Below are 14,845 nucleotides of genomic sequence, written 5' to 3'. Positions count from 1 at the left end.
AAGAAAGGTTAAAATCATTACTATTCAAATACATGGTGAATTCATTCAAGGGGTCGACATCCCCCTCCCATACACAGATGATATCATTTATAAATCTGCGCCAGACAATAATATCGTTAGCAAAAGGGTTATTATTCCCATATATAGGTTAGCATAACTGGGAGCAAAGCGCGTACCCATTGCAGTTCCACAGATCTGGATGAAAATTTGTTAAAGTGGTGGTACCCACTCCTCTCCCCTTCCACCCTTCTCTCTTTCTGTATCCCTCTCCCTGTGTTTTTTTTTGTGCAAAATTTAAATAAAAAATAAAATTTAAATAAAAAATAAGTTACAAAAAAAAAATATGTTATGGTAGATATTCGTATTCATATGGAAACTTTTAAAATGAGATACAGGACCACATTTATTAACCAGTTCTTTTCCAAAATGCATCGCCAGAAAACACCTTACAGACCAATTCAAGTGAATAGGCCGAAGGGGTCTTCTGGAACTGGAAAGTGTTTTATAAAATAGCACCACTTAGTAAAGATGGACAATAATGTTTAGCTCTGTGTTGATTAACATGGCTATTGGTTCCAATATGTTTGTGGAAGTAGTGTTTCTAAGAGTCAAAAGTTGAAAATGGGCTATAGTACAACTCAGGATAGCCATAACATTAGATAAGATTGAGTCCATCAGACATGACATCTCTTCAGGTCATGCTTCACATGCAACACCTACCTCCCTTTGCACATCTAAATCCAGCCTCAGCTCATTTCCCTCTGTAACTGAAGAGGAGGTCTCTATGCTCCTCTCATCATCCCACCCTACAACCTGCCTCCTTAATGCTATTCCCTCACTTCTCCTCCGTTCCCTCTTTGGCACACTAAGCCCCACCCTAACTCACCTTTTTAACCTCTCTCATATCTCTGGCACATTCCCATCTTCCTTCAAATATGCAGCCATCCCGCCCATTCTAGAGATGTTCTCTCTTGATCCAGCCACTCTGTCTAACAACTGTCCTGTCTCTCTTCTCCACTTTGCTTCCAAGCTACTTGAGCGGCTGGTATACAACTGCTTGACTCACTTTCTTCCAATTCACTGCTTCACGATCTGGTTTCCACCCTCTACCATAACAGCACTAATAAAAGTGGCCAAAGACCTACTCACAGTCTAAGGGTCCATTCTCATTACTAATTTTCCTGGATCTCTCTGCTGCCTTTGACTGTTGATCACCCCTTTGTCCCGTACACCCCATTGGCCTCTGTGATGCAGCCCTCTCCTGGTTCAAATCCTACCTATCCAACCACTCTTAATGTTTCAGTCTCCGGTGTCTCCTCTTCATCACTCACTCTTTCTGTAGGGGTTCCACGAGGCTCTGTCCTTGGCCCTCTGCTCTTCTCACTCTACACTACTTCTCTCGGTGCACTAATACAATCTTTTGGTTTTCAGTATTATCTCTATGCTGATGACATCCAAGTCTACTTCTCCTCCACTGACCTCTCCCCCTCTCTGTTGTCCCGTGTCACCAACTGTCTAACCGCAATTCCCTCCTGGATATCCCCCCATTATCTGAAGTTTAACATGTCCAAAACAGAATTCACAATTGTTCCCTTGCCACTGTCACCCCTACACCTAAACTCTTCCTCACTGTCAATAATACCACAATCTCATCAACACAAAACTCGCTGCATAGGGGTCATTCTCAACTCCACTCGCCTTTATTCCTCACATTGAAGTCTTCCCTAAGTCTTGCCGCCTCCACCTCTGAAAGCTTGCTAGAATACGCCCTTTTCTCACTCATGACAGCTAAAATCCTAATTCACACATTAATCCTGTCCCGCCTTGACTACTGCAACCTTGTCCTAGTTGGTATTCCCCTTGTCTGTCTGTCCATCCAAAATGAAACCAACATAAATCCATCCAAAATGATGCTGCCCAAACTAATATACCTCACTCACCACTCCACCTCTGCTGCTCCACTTTGCAAATCCCTACACTGGCTTCCCATAGCCTCTAGAATTATATTTAAACTAGAATTATATTTAAACCCTAGCTCTGACTTACAAAGCTCTCAACGATTCTGCCCCCCTCCCTTAAATCTCAGTCCTCATCTCCAGATATATCACAAATTTCCCCCTCCGTTTTGCCCACGAAATCTGGCTCTCCTGCCTTATTACCTCCTCTCGCTCCTCTCTACAAGACTTCTCCCATACTCCCATTTCCACCAAGCACCATCAGACTCTCCCCCAGCTTTCAGACACTCCAGAACTCTTTAAAGACTCACCTTTTTAAGGAAGCCTATCTGGCATACTCCTAACATCCACCCACCAGCCCTATTGGTACCAGGTGTGTGGCGGGACCAAACTCCATGCCATCTAACACCCCCTAACATCCACATCCCCAAGCCTTAACAGATCCAGCAGTGCGGCTAAACCATACTTCACCCTGAGGCATACTCTGTCCCACACTGAGCAGCCACTTTACCTTCTGTTTCAGCATTGCCTCTTATTGCCTCTAGAGTGTGAGCTCTCAGGCACAGGGCCCTCATTACCTTCTGCATCTGCTTGCACTTGTCTGTCCTTACTTGTGTGTCATTCAGTTTATGTAATTGATGTCACTCTGTACCCCCATTGTACCGCGCTGCAGAATATGTTGGCGCGTTACAAATAAATAATAATAGCTGTAGAAAACCTTTATTACACACATACTTTATTAGCCTTGTGTTGACCAAGCATATCAAAGACAGAAAGATAAGAAAGGTACAGTGTAGGTAACAGTACTATGATAACTTTAATTTTGTGTGAATGTCACACACGTGTTCAGTTATTCTTTTCCTTGCCTAAAGGGCATTCTTCAAAGTCTTGGAAGTGAAGGCATTAAGGACATTATCGTAGGTTATTAAAAACAAAATCAGAAAGAAGATCAGCAAAACCATAGGTTTAAAACTTTTCTTTTTATTAATAAATCTTCCCCCCCCCCATAACATATGATTAGAGATCACAAAAATGGATAGGTCCCAAACGAGCAGCGGGGTGAGAGGAGTATTTGTGAAGTCGTTGTGCTGTATGGGGAGGCGGGGCAACCAACGAGAATGTGATCATCAATGCGCCGGCTGATAACCAGTCACAGACCCGATGAACGGAATGGATAACCCCCTATATCTTATAGAAGCAATCCAAGACCTATTCCATGTTAAACATTTCTTTAAACACAGGATTGAAACCGGGGGGGGGTCGCCGGAGCTGAACCCTATTCATCTCAGCTCTGGGAAACCCCCTGCTTCCAGAGAAACTGTACATACCTCTATATGGGGTACCAGTAGCCGCTCCGGCTGAGCTTGCTGGGGTTTAAAGCTTAAAGCTCCCGAGTCACGCAGGCCAATAGGAAGCCGGACCTGATGACGTCACGGCTTCCTATTGGCCCGCAGGGTGCAGGAGCTTTAAAACATGTCCTACGCCGGTAGGTATCTCCAGGAGGGGGTCCCCAGAGCTGAAATGAACGGGGTTCTGCTCTGGGGACCCACTGCTTCAATCCTGTGTAAAAAAATAATAATAATAAAATAAATGGAAAAATAAATAAATAAAATCTAAAAAGGCACTTGGATTGTCTCTTTAAATTATTAAACAAATAAATACAATAGAATATGGCATACAGTATGACGGAGTGCTTTAATGTCCTTTTACCTTTAGTTCAACTTTGCCTTTGGAAGTTTTTATTTTTGCTATCACACATTCACATTTTAGTCACTATTAATAAATGAGTTCTTTAAAATTCTAGAGAAATATATTAAACGCCGTAAACATTGGTACGAACAACACACAAAAAAAGTAATACAGTACATATTTTCAAAACTTATTGAGGCAAATTTCAGCGAACCAAACCGCTCGCAATATTTTGCTTTTCCAATTCTTTCCGAGGGAGTCTGCTTGTTGAATGTTTTTGCCGTTTTTAAAACTAAACAGATGTTAAAGCAAATAAGTGTAGTGGCCATGTGCTGAGAATCTATCAATACCACGTGCTGGTAATCTTACTGCAACAATCCCCCGCCCCCCCAAACATGAATATGAAAGCATACATTTATACAGACGTAGAGTGGGACAGTCTTCCCTAGAAAACACATCATATCCCGCAGAATATTAGGGTTTTATATGATTCAATGACTGTGTTGTTGTGGAATACCCCACCAAAATGCATCATGGGGAATAATGACACATGCTACATATGTAGTTCATGTTATAGATATCTACCGATGTAGCAAGACTATCTTTGGTGCCACAGACCGAGAAGCAAAGGTCTGCAACGCCATAAACCACTTGCCACGGTCTCAATGCGGGTGGGGGTTTCCCATGTTTCATAATGGGACCTCCCGGCACCTCAGACAGTTAGCATTGCTACATCTCCATTTACTTTGTGCTGAGTTTTCACCGGTGTATTATTTCACAAGCATCATGTGTTGTACTAATAGCATTACTATGTGTGAAACACAGTAACCAGTAACTTCCTTGGAAGACCATATGATCAGCAAGTGATATACTCAGAATGCAAGTGCAGAATGTAAAGAGGATGTCACAGTTCCAAACAGCAACAAAGAGACTTCACTATGGTTAAAGAATTGAAAGGTTATATTTTTTAAGGCGAGTAGAGTGGATAGCTTTTAAACTTGGCTCTTCATAAAGTTATATCACATTGAGCCCAAGGGAAATAACCATAATGGTTTTTCCTAATGCCTATATTTCTTTGTCTATTACCTATGCCGATAATGGATGGTATTTTACAAAGCTTGCTTTAAAATAACCCTTCTTGGCCCAATTTTTGTTTCCCCAGTAAACTGCATTTTCATACGTAATGCCATATTTCAATAAACATGCAGAAATGGTATTAAAAAGCAGTGCATGTTCTTATTTTCAATTGTTTTTTAAACAAGCAACATATTTGTAGAAAAATAATAACTTCATAAATCTTAATGCAGCAATAAATGCTGCATGTTTATTTTTTTAACATAATTCCCCCTGCATTTGGGTTTTTGGCTGCAGAAGATGTATTCGGCGATATCAGCGGCTGGATTTCATTTTTTCCCCTTCATTGGCTAATAAAAAAGTTTAACCCTATCGATACCGGAGGGACCATTGTAAAGCAATGGAAGCAAAAGAGTTAATATCTGGAGCCAGGAAGTGTCCGTGTTAGATATTGTACACACGGATTATAAGTGGCTTGCTGCTTTAAAGTGTGGTTCAAATACAAAAGTATTTAGAATTACCGAAACGCCATAAATAACGGATTTAAAACAACAACAAAAGGGTAACACACACTAAAAATATCTGTGCAAAATGCATTTGAGTGCATCCAAATCATGCCATGAAAATGTCAATTAGTGCAAAGAAACCCTGATCGACATTTTTCTGTGCTTGTGATTTGTCAAGAACCTCGGCATCATAACTAGACCCAATTCTGCTTTAAATAATGCCATTCCTGGTTCATCGTCATGATCCTATCCATTACATGATAGCTTGTAATTACTGTACCTTTGTAATAACAAGACTGATTGCTGTGTCTTGGCTCTCTTTTAAAGCTTGCAAGAGCAGCTACTGTGTTACAGTGAGTGTTATTTATTAAACCGAGATAGTGCTGATTGAGGCATTACGGCATGGACACTCCCACTGACTTCAATGGGAGTGTCCTTGCAATAAAACTGTTGGCACTATTGCAGTTTAATGTATAATCCAGTGACTCACTCTCACATTGTAATAGGGGAAGCACAACACCATCTAATGACCCTATTCAATCTGCTCCTAAGTAACGGCACAACAGTCTCACAGTGTGTTCAATAGGGACATAAGAGAGTTTCCATATGCTGTATGAGTTGCTCTTCAAAAGCCCTGTTAATTCAGGAACAATGGGACATAAACCTTTTATATGTGACAGTGGTGGGTTTCATAACTACAGATAAGAAATTGTGCCATGTTCATATCTAGGATTATTTTGGCATTTTAGTACAAACAAACAATAGAGGAAGCAGACTCAATTTGAGTTACATTTAGATGCAATGTTGTCTGATGTTTAACACCTTTGAGAGGTTAAAAGATGCTGCATTAAAATACAAAGCATGGCACCAGCTTTAAAACAAAACAAGAATATCCTCAGTGGTCCCCAACTCCCGTCCTCAAGGGCCATCAACAGGCCAGGTCTTAAGGATATCCCTGCTTCAGTACAGGAGCCACTGATTGAGTCGCCTTCGCTTAAACAGGGATATCCTGAAAACATGACCTGTTGGGGGTATTGAGGACCGAGTTGGTAATCACCGTCCTAGATCAATTATCTGTTTGCTATTTACAAGATTTAAAAGCTGTAATATACTGTAGCTATACTTCATTGAACCAAAGTTTGCTTTAACTGTATCTCACATTTGCTACCACCTAACTACTGTAAATGATGCTTGTATGAGAGACTACCACCAAGTTTGTTCTTTCTAGATCAGTGGTAGGCAACTTCAGTCCAAGGGCCACCAACAGGTTAGGTTTTCAGGATATCCCTGCTTCAGCACAGGTGGCTCAATCAGTGACTCAGTTGTACACTGATTGAGCCACCTGTGCTGAAGCAGGGATATCCTGACCTGTTGGAGGCCCTTGAGGACTGGAGTTGCCCACCCCTGCTCTAGATTAAGCCATGGATATTAATTATTAATACAATTACTATTAGAATTGTCATTCAGTTGCAGTAACTATCCGTGCTCATCTGTAACCGCTATATTCACAAAGGAAGTTGCAATGTTTTAGAAACCCATGCAATTCACTTAGCAGTGTACTATTCACCATGTCCCAAAATGAAATAAAAACTCAAAATACACAGAATTCAAACATCAAAATGTATAAAAAAAAAAAATCATCAAAGCCCCAAATAACAAAGAAGCTGAAATCAACAGCTCGGAATTTGAAGTTTCACAGACAATGAATTATTTTGTTAAACACTAACCCACAGGCCATAAGAATATTGGAAGATTCATTTACTTGCCTTTGAAGACGCTAGGATGTCTTTACATTTTATTTACTGTCAAATGTTGTGCCAATATTATATTGCCTGAAATTTCGCGAAAACCTAAGTGAAAAATAGGCATATATTAAAAGAAACAACATGACCGCACCCATTAACTTTTAATGCTTGGGGAAAGTCTTTTTTTTTTTTTTTTTTTTACAAACCTTGCCATTTATGTCAAATTTCACCAATCCCCCCCCCCCAGAAAATGCCACCTGATGCATGAACTTCAATGAAGAATTCACACTTCTCTACTCAATGTTACCCAAATTCATTATGCACGGAAATCTACAAACATATGAAGACATATTACCTCACTACATACAGCAGTAACATAGTCCTGTGATTGACTACTTTGTCCATTTAGTTCAAACTCTTGCTAAATTCTACCATGGTGAGATTTGTCATACAGTAATTATTTCATTGTTTGTGTAAACGGAACGGAAAAAATAAACAAAATCCACCCCCCCCCCCCAAAAAAATGCCCGGTAAACAATAGCATTTTTATATACAACGAGGTCTTCAGTGCTAGTTTAACTCACCTATATACATATATACGTTTGTGTGCAAAGTTGAAGAGGCACTTGTTGGAAGTTGCTTTAGAAATCACCGAGACACAGAAAATACACAAGCAGCATACATTTAAGATGATCGAAATGACCCAAATAGTAAAGAAGGCAAATGGTGTCTTTTTCGGATTGTCTTTCCCCTGAGGAAGCATCAGTGTGATGCAAAATGTGCCAGATGTGCAATAATTTAATATCATTTTCTATAAATTCCTGATATGTTTTCACATTTTTTACATATTTACTAAGAGCTTTATTTAATATGCTCTGAAGAGCCGACTGCACGATAATCAGCCCACAACTCCAATTGCGTTTAATGGGAGTTTTTGGTTGGTCACATTGTGATTGCCAGCTTCAAGGGTTATTAAATAACCCCCTAAACCTTGCTATGCCGTAAAACACCTTATGGGCCATTAATATAAATCGTCTGTAAGGTGTTTTATGGCGTTAGAACATTGTCTGTTATGTATATCTTTATACAGTATAGCGCTTTACAGCAGTAATACACGTGACATAATCAGTGTTCGACAAACCTATACATTTGCTCGCCCCGGGCGAGTGGATTTAACATCGTGGCGAACTCCTATTGGCCCAAGCAGCACACGTTTGGTACTAGGTGGCGAGTAGATTTTTGGGTGATTTGTCGACCACTGGACATAATAATATAAATAACAAATAATACAAATAACACATAATGGGAATAAGCGTTTCAGAGATAAAAGTAACATGTAGGAAAAAGGAGTCCCTGCCCTGAAGAGCTTACAATCAAATTGGAAAGTAGGAAGAACGCACAGAGACAGTAGGAGGGTGTTCTGGTAAATGCGTCTGCAAGGGGCTACGGTCGATGTATGAGGTGTATAGCATCAACCACGGAGCTGGTGACATGCATTGTTAAGGAGGTGGGTTATAAGATGAGTTCTAAAGGTGGATAGAGAGGGTGCTAGTTGGATATTGAGGGGAAGGGCATTCCAGGGTGTGGGAGGAAATATGAGGTTCTGTTTTTGACATGTTACGTTTGAGGCCCCGGAGGACCATCAGAAAAACATTCAGAAACTTTGGTCTGTACAGCAGATGTAAGGTATGGGGTTGAAAGGTAAATTTGTGTATCATCAGCATAGAGGTGATATTTGAACCCAAGAGATGTGATTAGGTAAGCTAGAGAGAGTGTGCAAAAAGAAAAGAGGAGGTCCCACGACAGAGCCCTGGGTTACCCCCACACAGAGATTGATAAAGGAGGAGGAGAAGGAGGTGTTAGCAAAAGATACACTGAAAGTACGATGGGAGAAGTAGGAGGAGATTCAGGGTAGAGCTTTGTTACAGATACCAAGAGTATGGAGTATGTGAAGGAGAAGGGGGTGGTCCACAGTATCAAATGCTGCAGAGAGGTCGAGTACTATGAGAAGAGTAGTACCTTTGTCTTTGGCAGCATGGAGGTCATTAGTTATTAGTTATTTTAGTGAGGGCTGTTTCAATGGAGTGAGCAGTGCACAAGCCAGATTGTAGAGGGTCTAGAGGGGAATAGGTAGCGAGAAAATAGAGCAAGCGAGAGAGTTCAAGGAGTTTAGAGGCAAAAAGGCAGGAGGGAGACAGGACGATATTTAGAAAAACAGGCACTATAGGATCAAGCTTGCTGAGTAATGGTAATTATTTATCTATGTCTTTGTCTGTATTCTGGCTGCAATCTGCAATAGATTGAGGTTAATTTCCCAGAAGTATTTTAGCAGGCTAGTGTCCTTAAACTCACTGCTCCCAAAGGCCATCTGAAACTTATTCCAAAGCCATGTATTGCATGTCCTCTCGTAGTAAAAAGGGTTATTGTGTAGAACAGTGCCCAGAACAGACCAGAGGATGTCAGTACGAAGGAGCAGCAGAGGGTACTTTGGCTTGGGTTTATGGCGCACCTGGCAACTTTTAGTAGAAAACAAATGCCAACAATCTTATAAATAAATAGTCAAGTTATGAACCTTCATATAAATGTAACATTCCTTGGTGACTCAGGCAGCTTTGACTGTGTTACGAGTCCTATCACTAATGTTTGAGAGGCGAAAGATCGGCAGCAATCCCTTTCCACTCAGGTAGGAAAGCTGCATCGTAATGAAACAGTTTCAAGAATTCGGACTCGGGTAAGGTGAAATTGGTGAGGTAAATCGTTTCTCCCCCTGCCAGGTAACCTGCCCAGTAGCCAAAGGTCCCAATGGTCATAATTGTGTGGTTACAGTGGGCCAGGAGGGAAAAGTCCTTCCCAGGAGTTGACTCATTTCCATCCCCTGAGAAGTAAACATCTCCCTTTGAGTTGTCAATGTTTTCTTTGCACCACGCCATTCCATTGCTTGTCACCACAAAAATAGGTTCCTGGTACTTATTACGGAAATAATCCATAGCTTTCTTCAAATAAGCTCTGTCTGCAATCACACCTTTCCAAACATTTGGCATAACAGTGATGTAGTCTCCTCTCCGGACATGGACCCCAATGTAAGTCACATTTTTCCGTGAACCCTTTAAGCGTGCTAGCACTTGATTGGCCTCGTTCTTAAGGAAGTCATGGATGGTGAACTCTTTGATGATCTCATCGTGAAGGTGATGATAGAAGGTCCATGAGCAGGGATAGCCAGTGAGTTTCACAAAGTCCTCTTTAATATGATTATACTCCTCTGACATCCAGTCGTGTACCCAGTAATTTTTCCAGATAATTGTATTGGCCACATTGTTATGTAAAACAGGGAGTGTGATCTTAAAGATAGGTGCTAGCGAGTTATGCATATCTGGAAGGATGTAGGGCTGATGGCCGTTTGACTTGGCCAAAGCGTACAAAGTTGCATACTCGCCCATCTGATTGCCCAACCTACCATCGGGATTAACTGTCCAAATTCCAGTGCTCTCCGTGCATGCCGCCGTATTTATGTCATTTTTTTCAGAAGGGTCGTCCATTTTATTGTGATTATTCTTTCTGGTGCAGGTGATAGATACAGGTAGGTTGTTGGAAAAATACAAAAATTGGATACGAACCTGCAACCTGTATAGAATTGAGAAGGTGAAGATTGCCAGAAAGATGACAGCTATGAGAAGTATCTTCTTTTTTTTGTTGGACCCCTCCATCCTTCTTTGAACTCTGTATCTCAGGACAGGTGACAGGAAGACGATAGAAAGAATAAATGAACACCTGTCATAAAACAGAAACAGAGAGAGTGTGAGCATGACATGTTCAAATACCTTTTTGCATTGAGGAGTTATGTTCCTTGAGTTTTAGAATTAGATGGTAAAAGACCACTCGAATATGACACTTGGCTCTAGTTCAATTGTAAGACACATCCCGTCATGTTGAATACCTGATTTATACCATTTTAAATTGAAAACTAGTGGTAGTAAATAGAAATTGTTCGTGTAATAGCCACACTGTAAACATATTCAATTTTGGTTATCAATATCAGGGATGCACAAACTGGGGGTCGCGGGATTTTTCTGGGGGAGGGCGGACGGTTGCAGAGGCCCTGCGCTCTTCCCCGAGGCATTTAAATTAAATGCCAGGGAACCGCGCGAGGCCTCTGCAACCTCAACTTACCGGGATTCAGCCGGCTTCTGGTCATGACAACGCAGCGTCAAATGATGCCCCGGCGTCGTCATGGTAATATGCGTCAAATGACGCGGCAGGGTCATGTGACGTCACGGGACCCTCGGCGTCATTTGACGCCGGGTCACTGGACAGGGGTGGCGTCTGCACTGGGGTAAACAAAATGTATTATATTTACAGTATGGCTATTATAAACAATATGACACTAATAATTAATATTTATTAAGTTGTTTTTGTGCTCATTCCAAATTGAAAATGTACTTATTATTATGTTTAAAAATTATGTATTTGATGTTTTCTCCTTAATGCAACACAACTATAAATGGCTAAGATGGACTTCTTTTTTAAGATGAATTTTAATTGTTATTAACGTTTAGGTTTTATGCGGGAATTTAGGTCCTGTTGCAGTTAATATTACCAACCAGACACTACTCAAACCCATTTACAGGATATGTCTCGGAATGATTACAGCAAAGGTCAAAAGACTGTTAGAAATGAATGACACGTGTTAATAATAAATTATTTTATTAGCCCGAGTTGAAAACTAGTAGTAGTTATAACTGTATACAGTGGACCTTTAAAGCTAAGCTCAATATCAATTACAATCGTTCACAAAGGAGGGGTGGCAATAAAGGGAGTCAATTTATAGTCTACCAAAATACATATGTTTAGGAGGCTTCTCTTATGAGTGCATTATATAGGGTTCTTTCTGTTTGAATAACTACACGAATAAACCTGTGAAATCATTTGTATCAGGGGACAGAGATGGGGGGGGGCGGGGTAAGACAAACAGATCCACACTGGATGAAGTAGTAAAGAACCCACAAGACACAAGAGTGAGGTGTGATGGAGACTGCTGCAATGAACCTGTTTGCTTGGTAAGTTAGTATAGAACAAAAGACAGGGGTGCCCAATGCTACATCTAATTGACAAAACATCTATGGTAATAAGTATAAAGTTTAAATACTTCAATAATAATAATAATAATTACTTGGTTATTTAGGTTAACCCTTTGGCCAAAGCGTCGTAAGCCTGCATACCAAACTTACTGCTTGGTAAGTTAGTCAGAGAATACAGACGAGTGTCCTTTTCGCATGCCACAGCAAACCCTGCGAAGGTCACCCTGTTTAGTTCTGCGAAAAAGTTTGCTTACATCAAGTTCACGCAGAGAGATGGAGTTGAAGGTGAGAGTAAAGTCTGAAGCAGAAAACATGCACTTTATTATACAGTAATTGTGTAAGTGAAGGACTTCAGGAGATTATTATATGGAGGTCGGAAGTCACACTTCCCAATAGGCAAGATAATTGCAAATAGAGCAGATATCTCGGTTGCAAAGCATTGTATGTCTGTCTTTATTTATATAGCGTTATTAACGTACATAGTGCTTCTCAGCAGTAATACACGCAGCATTCATATAAATAACAAATAATACAAATAACAGATCATGGGAATAAGTGCTTCAGACTGAAAATTTCACATTTAGGAACAGGAGTCCCTGCTCCGAAGAGCTTACAATCTAATTGGTAGGTAGGAAGGACGTGCAGAGACAGTAGCAGGGCATTCTGGTAAGTGTGTGAAAGAGTTTTAATAGTCAATTCTATTTGCCTAAATAAATTGCTTTATACATTGATTTACTAAGTAGAGAGAAAAGGTTTCCACTCTAGGCAAACAAAACAAGCATTTCTATATAAAAATAAAAAAACATTCAAATATATTTAGTAAGTGTTGTTATGACATGAAGCACTCAATAGCTTTCTCAAGTCAGTGTTTCCATTAATAAATTATGAACTTCCTGTAATTCTGTACGAAACATTTTTTTTAATGGTTAAATAGTAGCAACTCAATAAAGTGTAACATTTACATTAATAAAGTTCCATAGCTTTCACTTTTTTTTTTTTTTTTTACACTATTAGTCGATGAAATATTTGATAAATATCCCAGATATAGAGGCCTGTATTAAGTACAATTTGGGGTTAAAACTTGAAGTAAGTTCTTTGATACCTTAGACGCAGTTTGCTTTTCCCCATTACTGCAACACTTCTGCCCCCCTACGTATAAATAGGGTTGCCAGGTGGCTTCTCCAAAAATACTGGACTCAATGGTGAAAGGTGCATCAGGTCACTATGTCCAGGGAGGAAAATACCGGACACATACATGTCCAGTATTACAGTACCTCTCATTTTTTACTGGACAGTGTCCAAATACAGGATAGTCCAGTCAATACCGGACACCTGGCAACCCTACTTATAAAGGTAAAAGTGGTGAAATTCTGGGACAAAACAATTGCACCAGATGTATAAAATAATAAAATCCCATTCATTTCAATAGGGTTTTTTTCTTTTACACTGTATGGTGGAGAATGGGATAATTTTTCCCTTGCTACATACTGTACGGGATAATGTATCAAGAGGGAACAATTTGCTTTGCATCAAGATGCCATGTCTGTGAATTTGTGAATTTCTGTGAATTAGCTCCAGTTCCGCACAGTTTGGATGGAGCTTATTTTTTGAGCAACAGAGGTAAACGCCATCTCACACCTGGAGTTTTTAACTTGACAAATGTGGTGAACTTTTATTTGCACAGGGGTTGACCCAGTTTTGCAGCTCAAAAGACACAAAAAAAAAATCCAAAATCAAAATAGAACTGATTTGTATGGTAGCAAAAAAACATGGACCGACATTTTCCGTCACAACATTGGTCCACAAAAAAAAATCCCCCAACAAAGTCACAGCTATGCAAGCAAGCAGACAGGAAGAGATAATGAAGGACAACTGAAGGGAAAAAGCAACAGAGATATAAAATGTAGTAAATACCAATGGAGCCAGGATGTCAGCAAAAAGGCAAAATAAGAAACAGCAAGAGAAAATAGAGTCCTTGGTGCAGTTAATCAGAGTATGCCAGTCCTTGATTGAAAAGGTCCTTGACCACAATACTGATGTCAGTCTTTTACTTGAAAACGCTGGTCTCACATTGGCTCCTCAGAACTGAATGATTCTGTAAACATAGAAGGGAGACAAACCATTGCAGTGGACAGAAGCTGACAGCGCAGTGGTGACATCATCTGGGGAGGATCCCAATCGGAGTCGCGGCCACGAGGAGTAGGGAGGTGTGGAACCGACCCCAGCTGTTAGCGCTGAGCTCAGAGTACACATGCAGCGGACGGCAAGTTGTAATTCACACGCCAAGACCACTTAACATGTGAGTGCAATTCTTGTGGCCCTGCGTTTTTTAGAACACATTTTTCCATTGGTACCGTGCTATGTCTATTGCATGTATCCCTTGGGTACTGTGATTCGGAGAGTTCGTAGAAGTCAGAGATTCGGGGAACCTGTGGTAACCAGTGATTCAACTCTGCATTTTAAAGACAAAGATACCTTTCAATGCCTTTTGCTACTCACTTGCTGTAAGCAGTTAGTTTCTATGTTTACAGATCATCCAGTTCTGAGGAGCCAATGTGAGACCAGCGTTTGCAAGTAAAAGACTGACATCAGTATTGTGGTCAAGGACTTTTGCAATCAAGGACAGGTATACTCTATTATTTATTGCGCCAAGGACTATATGTTCTCTTGCTGTTTCCACCATTCATTACAAGTCATTGGATAGACTTGTTTCATTGTCCTAAGCCTGCCATCCTATAATTCACTTATTTGTTTGTTTGGGATTTATATCACTTTAACTTTTTATTGATTGTTAGTGAATC

The 14,845-nt window shown here is 40.4% G+C and overlaps 1 protein-coding gene across 3 annotated transcripts in view; it reads right to left on the bottom strand.

The window, feature by feature from the left end:
• Positions 1 to 2,916: 2,916 nt before the first annotated feature.
• LOC142497531 (galactoside alpha-(1,2)-fucosyltransferase 2-like) overlaps positions 2,917 to 14,845 on the bottom strand; it is an 80,363-nt gene continuing 68,434 nt past the window's right edge. For all 3 annotated transcript variants that reach the window (XM_075605440.1, XM_075605441.1, XM_075605443.1), the window contains exon 3: positions 2,917 to 10,737. In XM_075605440.1, coding sequence (XP_075461555.1) covers positions 9,606 to 10,673 — 1,068 coding nt within the window. In that variant the 5' untranslated portion in view covers positions 10,674 to 10,737 and the 3' untranslated portion in view covers positions 2,917 to 9,605. The remainder of the gene's footprint in view (positions 10,738 to 14,845) is intronic.

This window comes from Ascaphus truei, chromosome 6, assembly GCF_040206685.1.
Source record: "Ascaphus truei isolate aAscTru1 chromosome 6, aAscTru1.hap1, whole genome shotgun sequence".
Classification (NCBI taxonomy): Eukaryota; Metazoa; Chordata; class Amphibia; order Anura; family Ascaphidae; genus Ascaphus; species Ascaphus truei.
The sequence above is the reverse complement of the archived record's forward strand: the minus strand, read 5'-3'. Positions and strand labels throughout refer to the sequence as shown.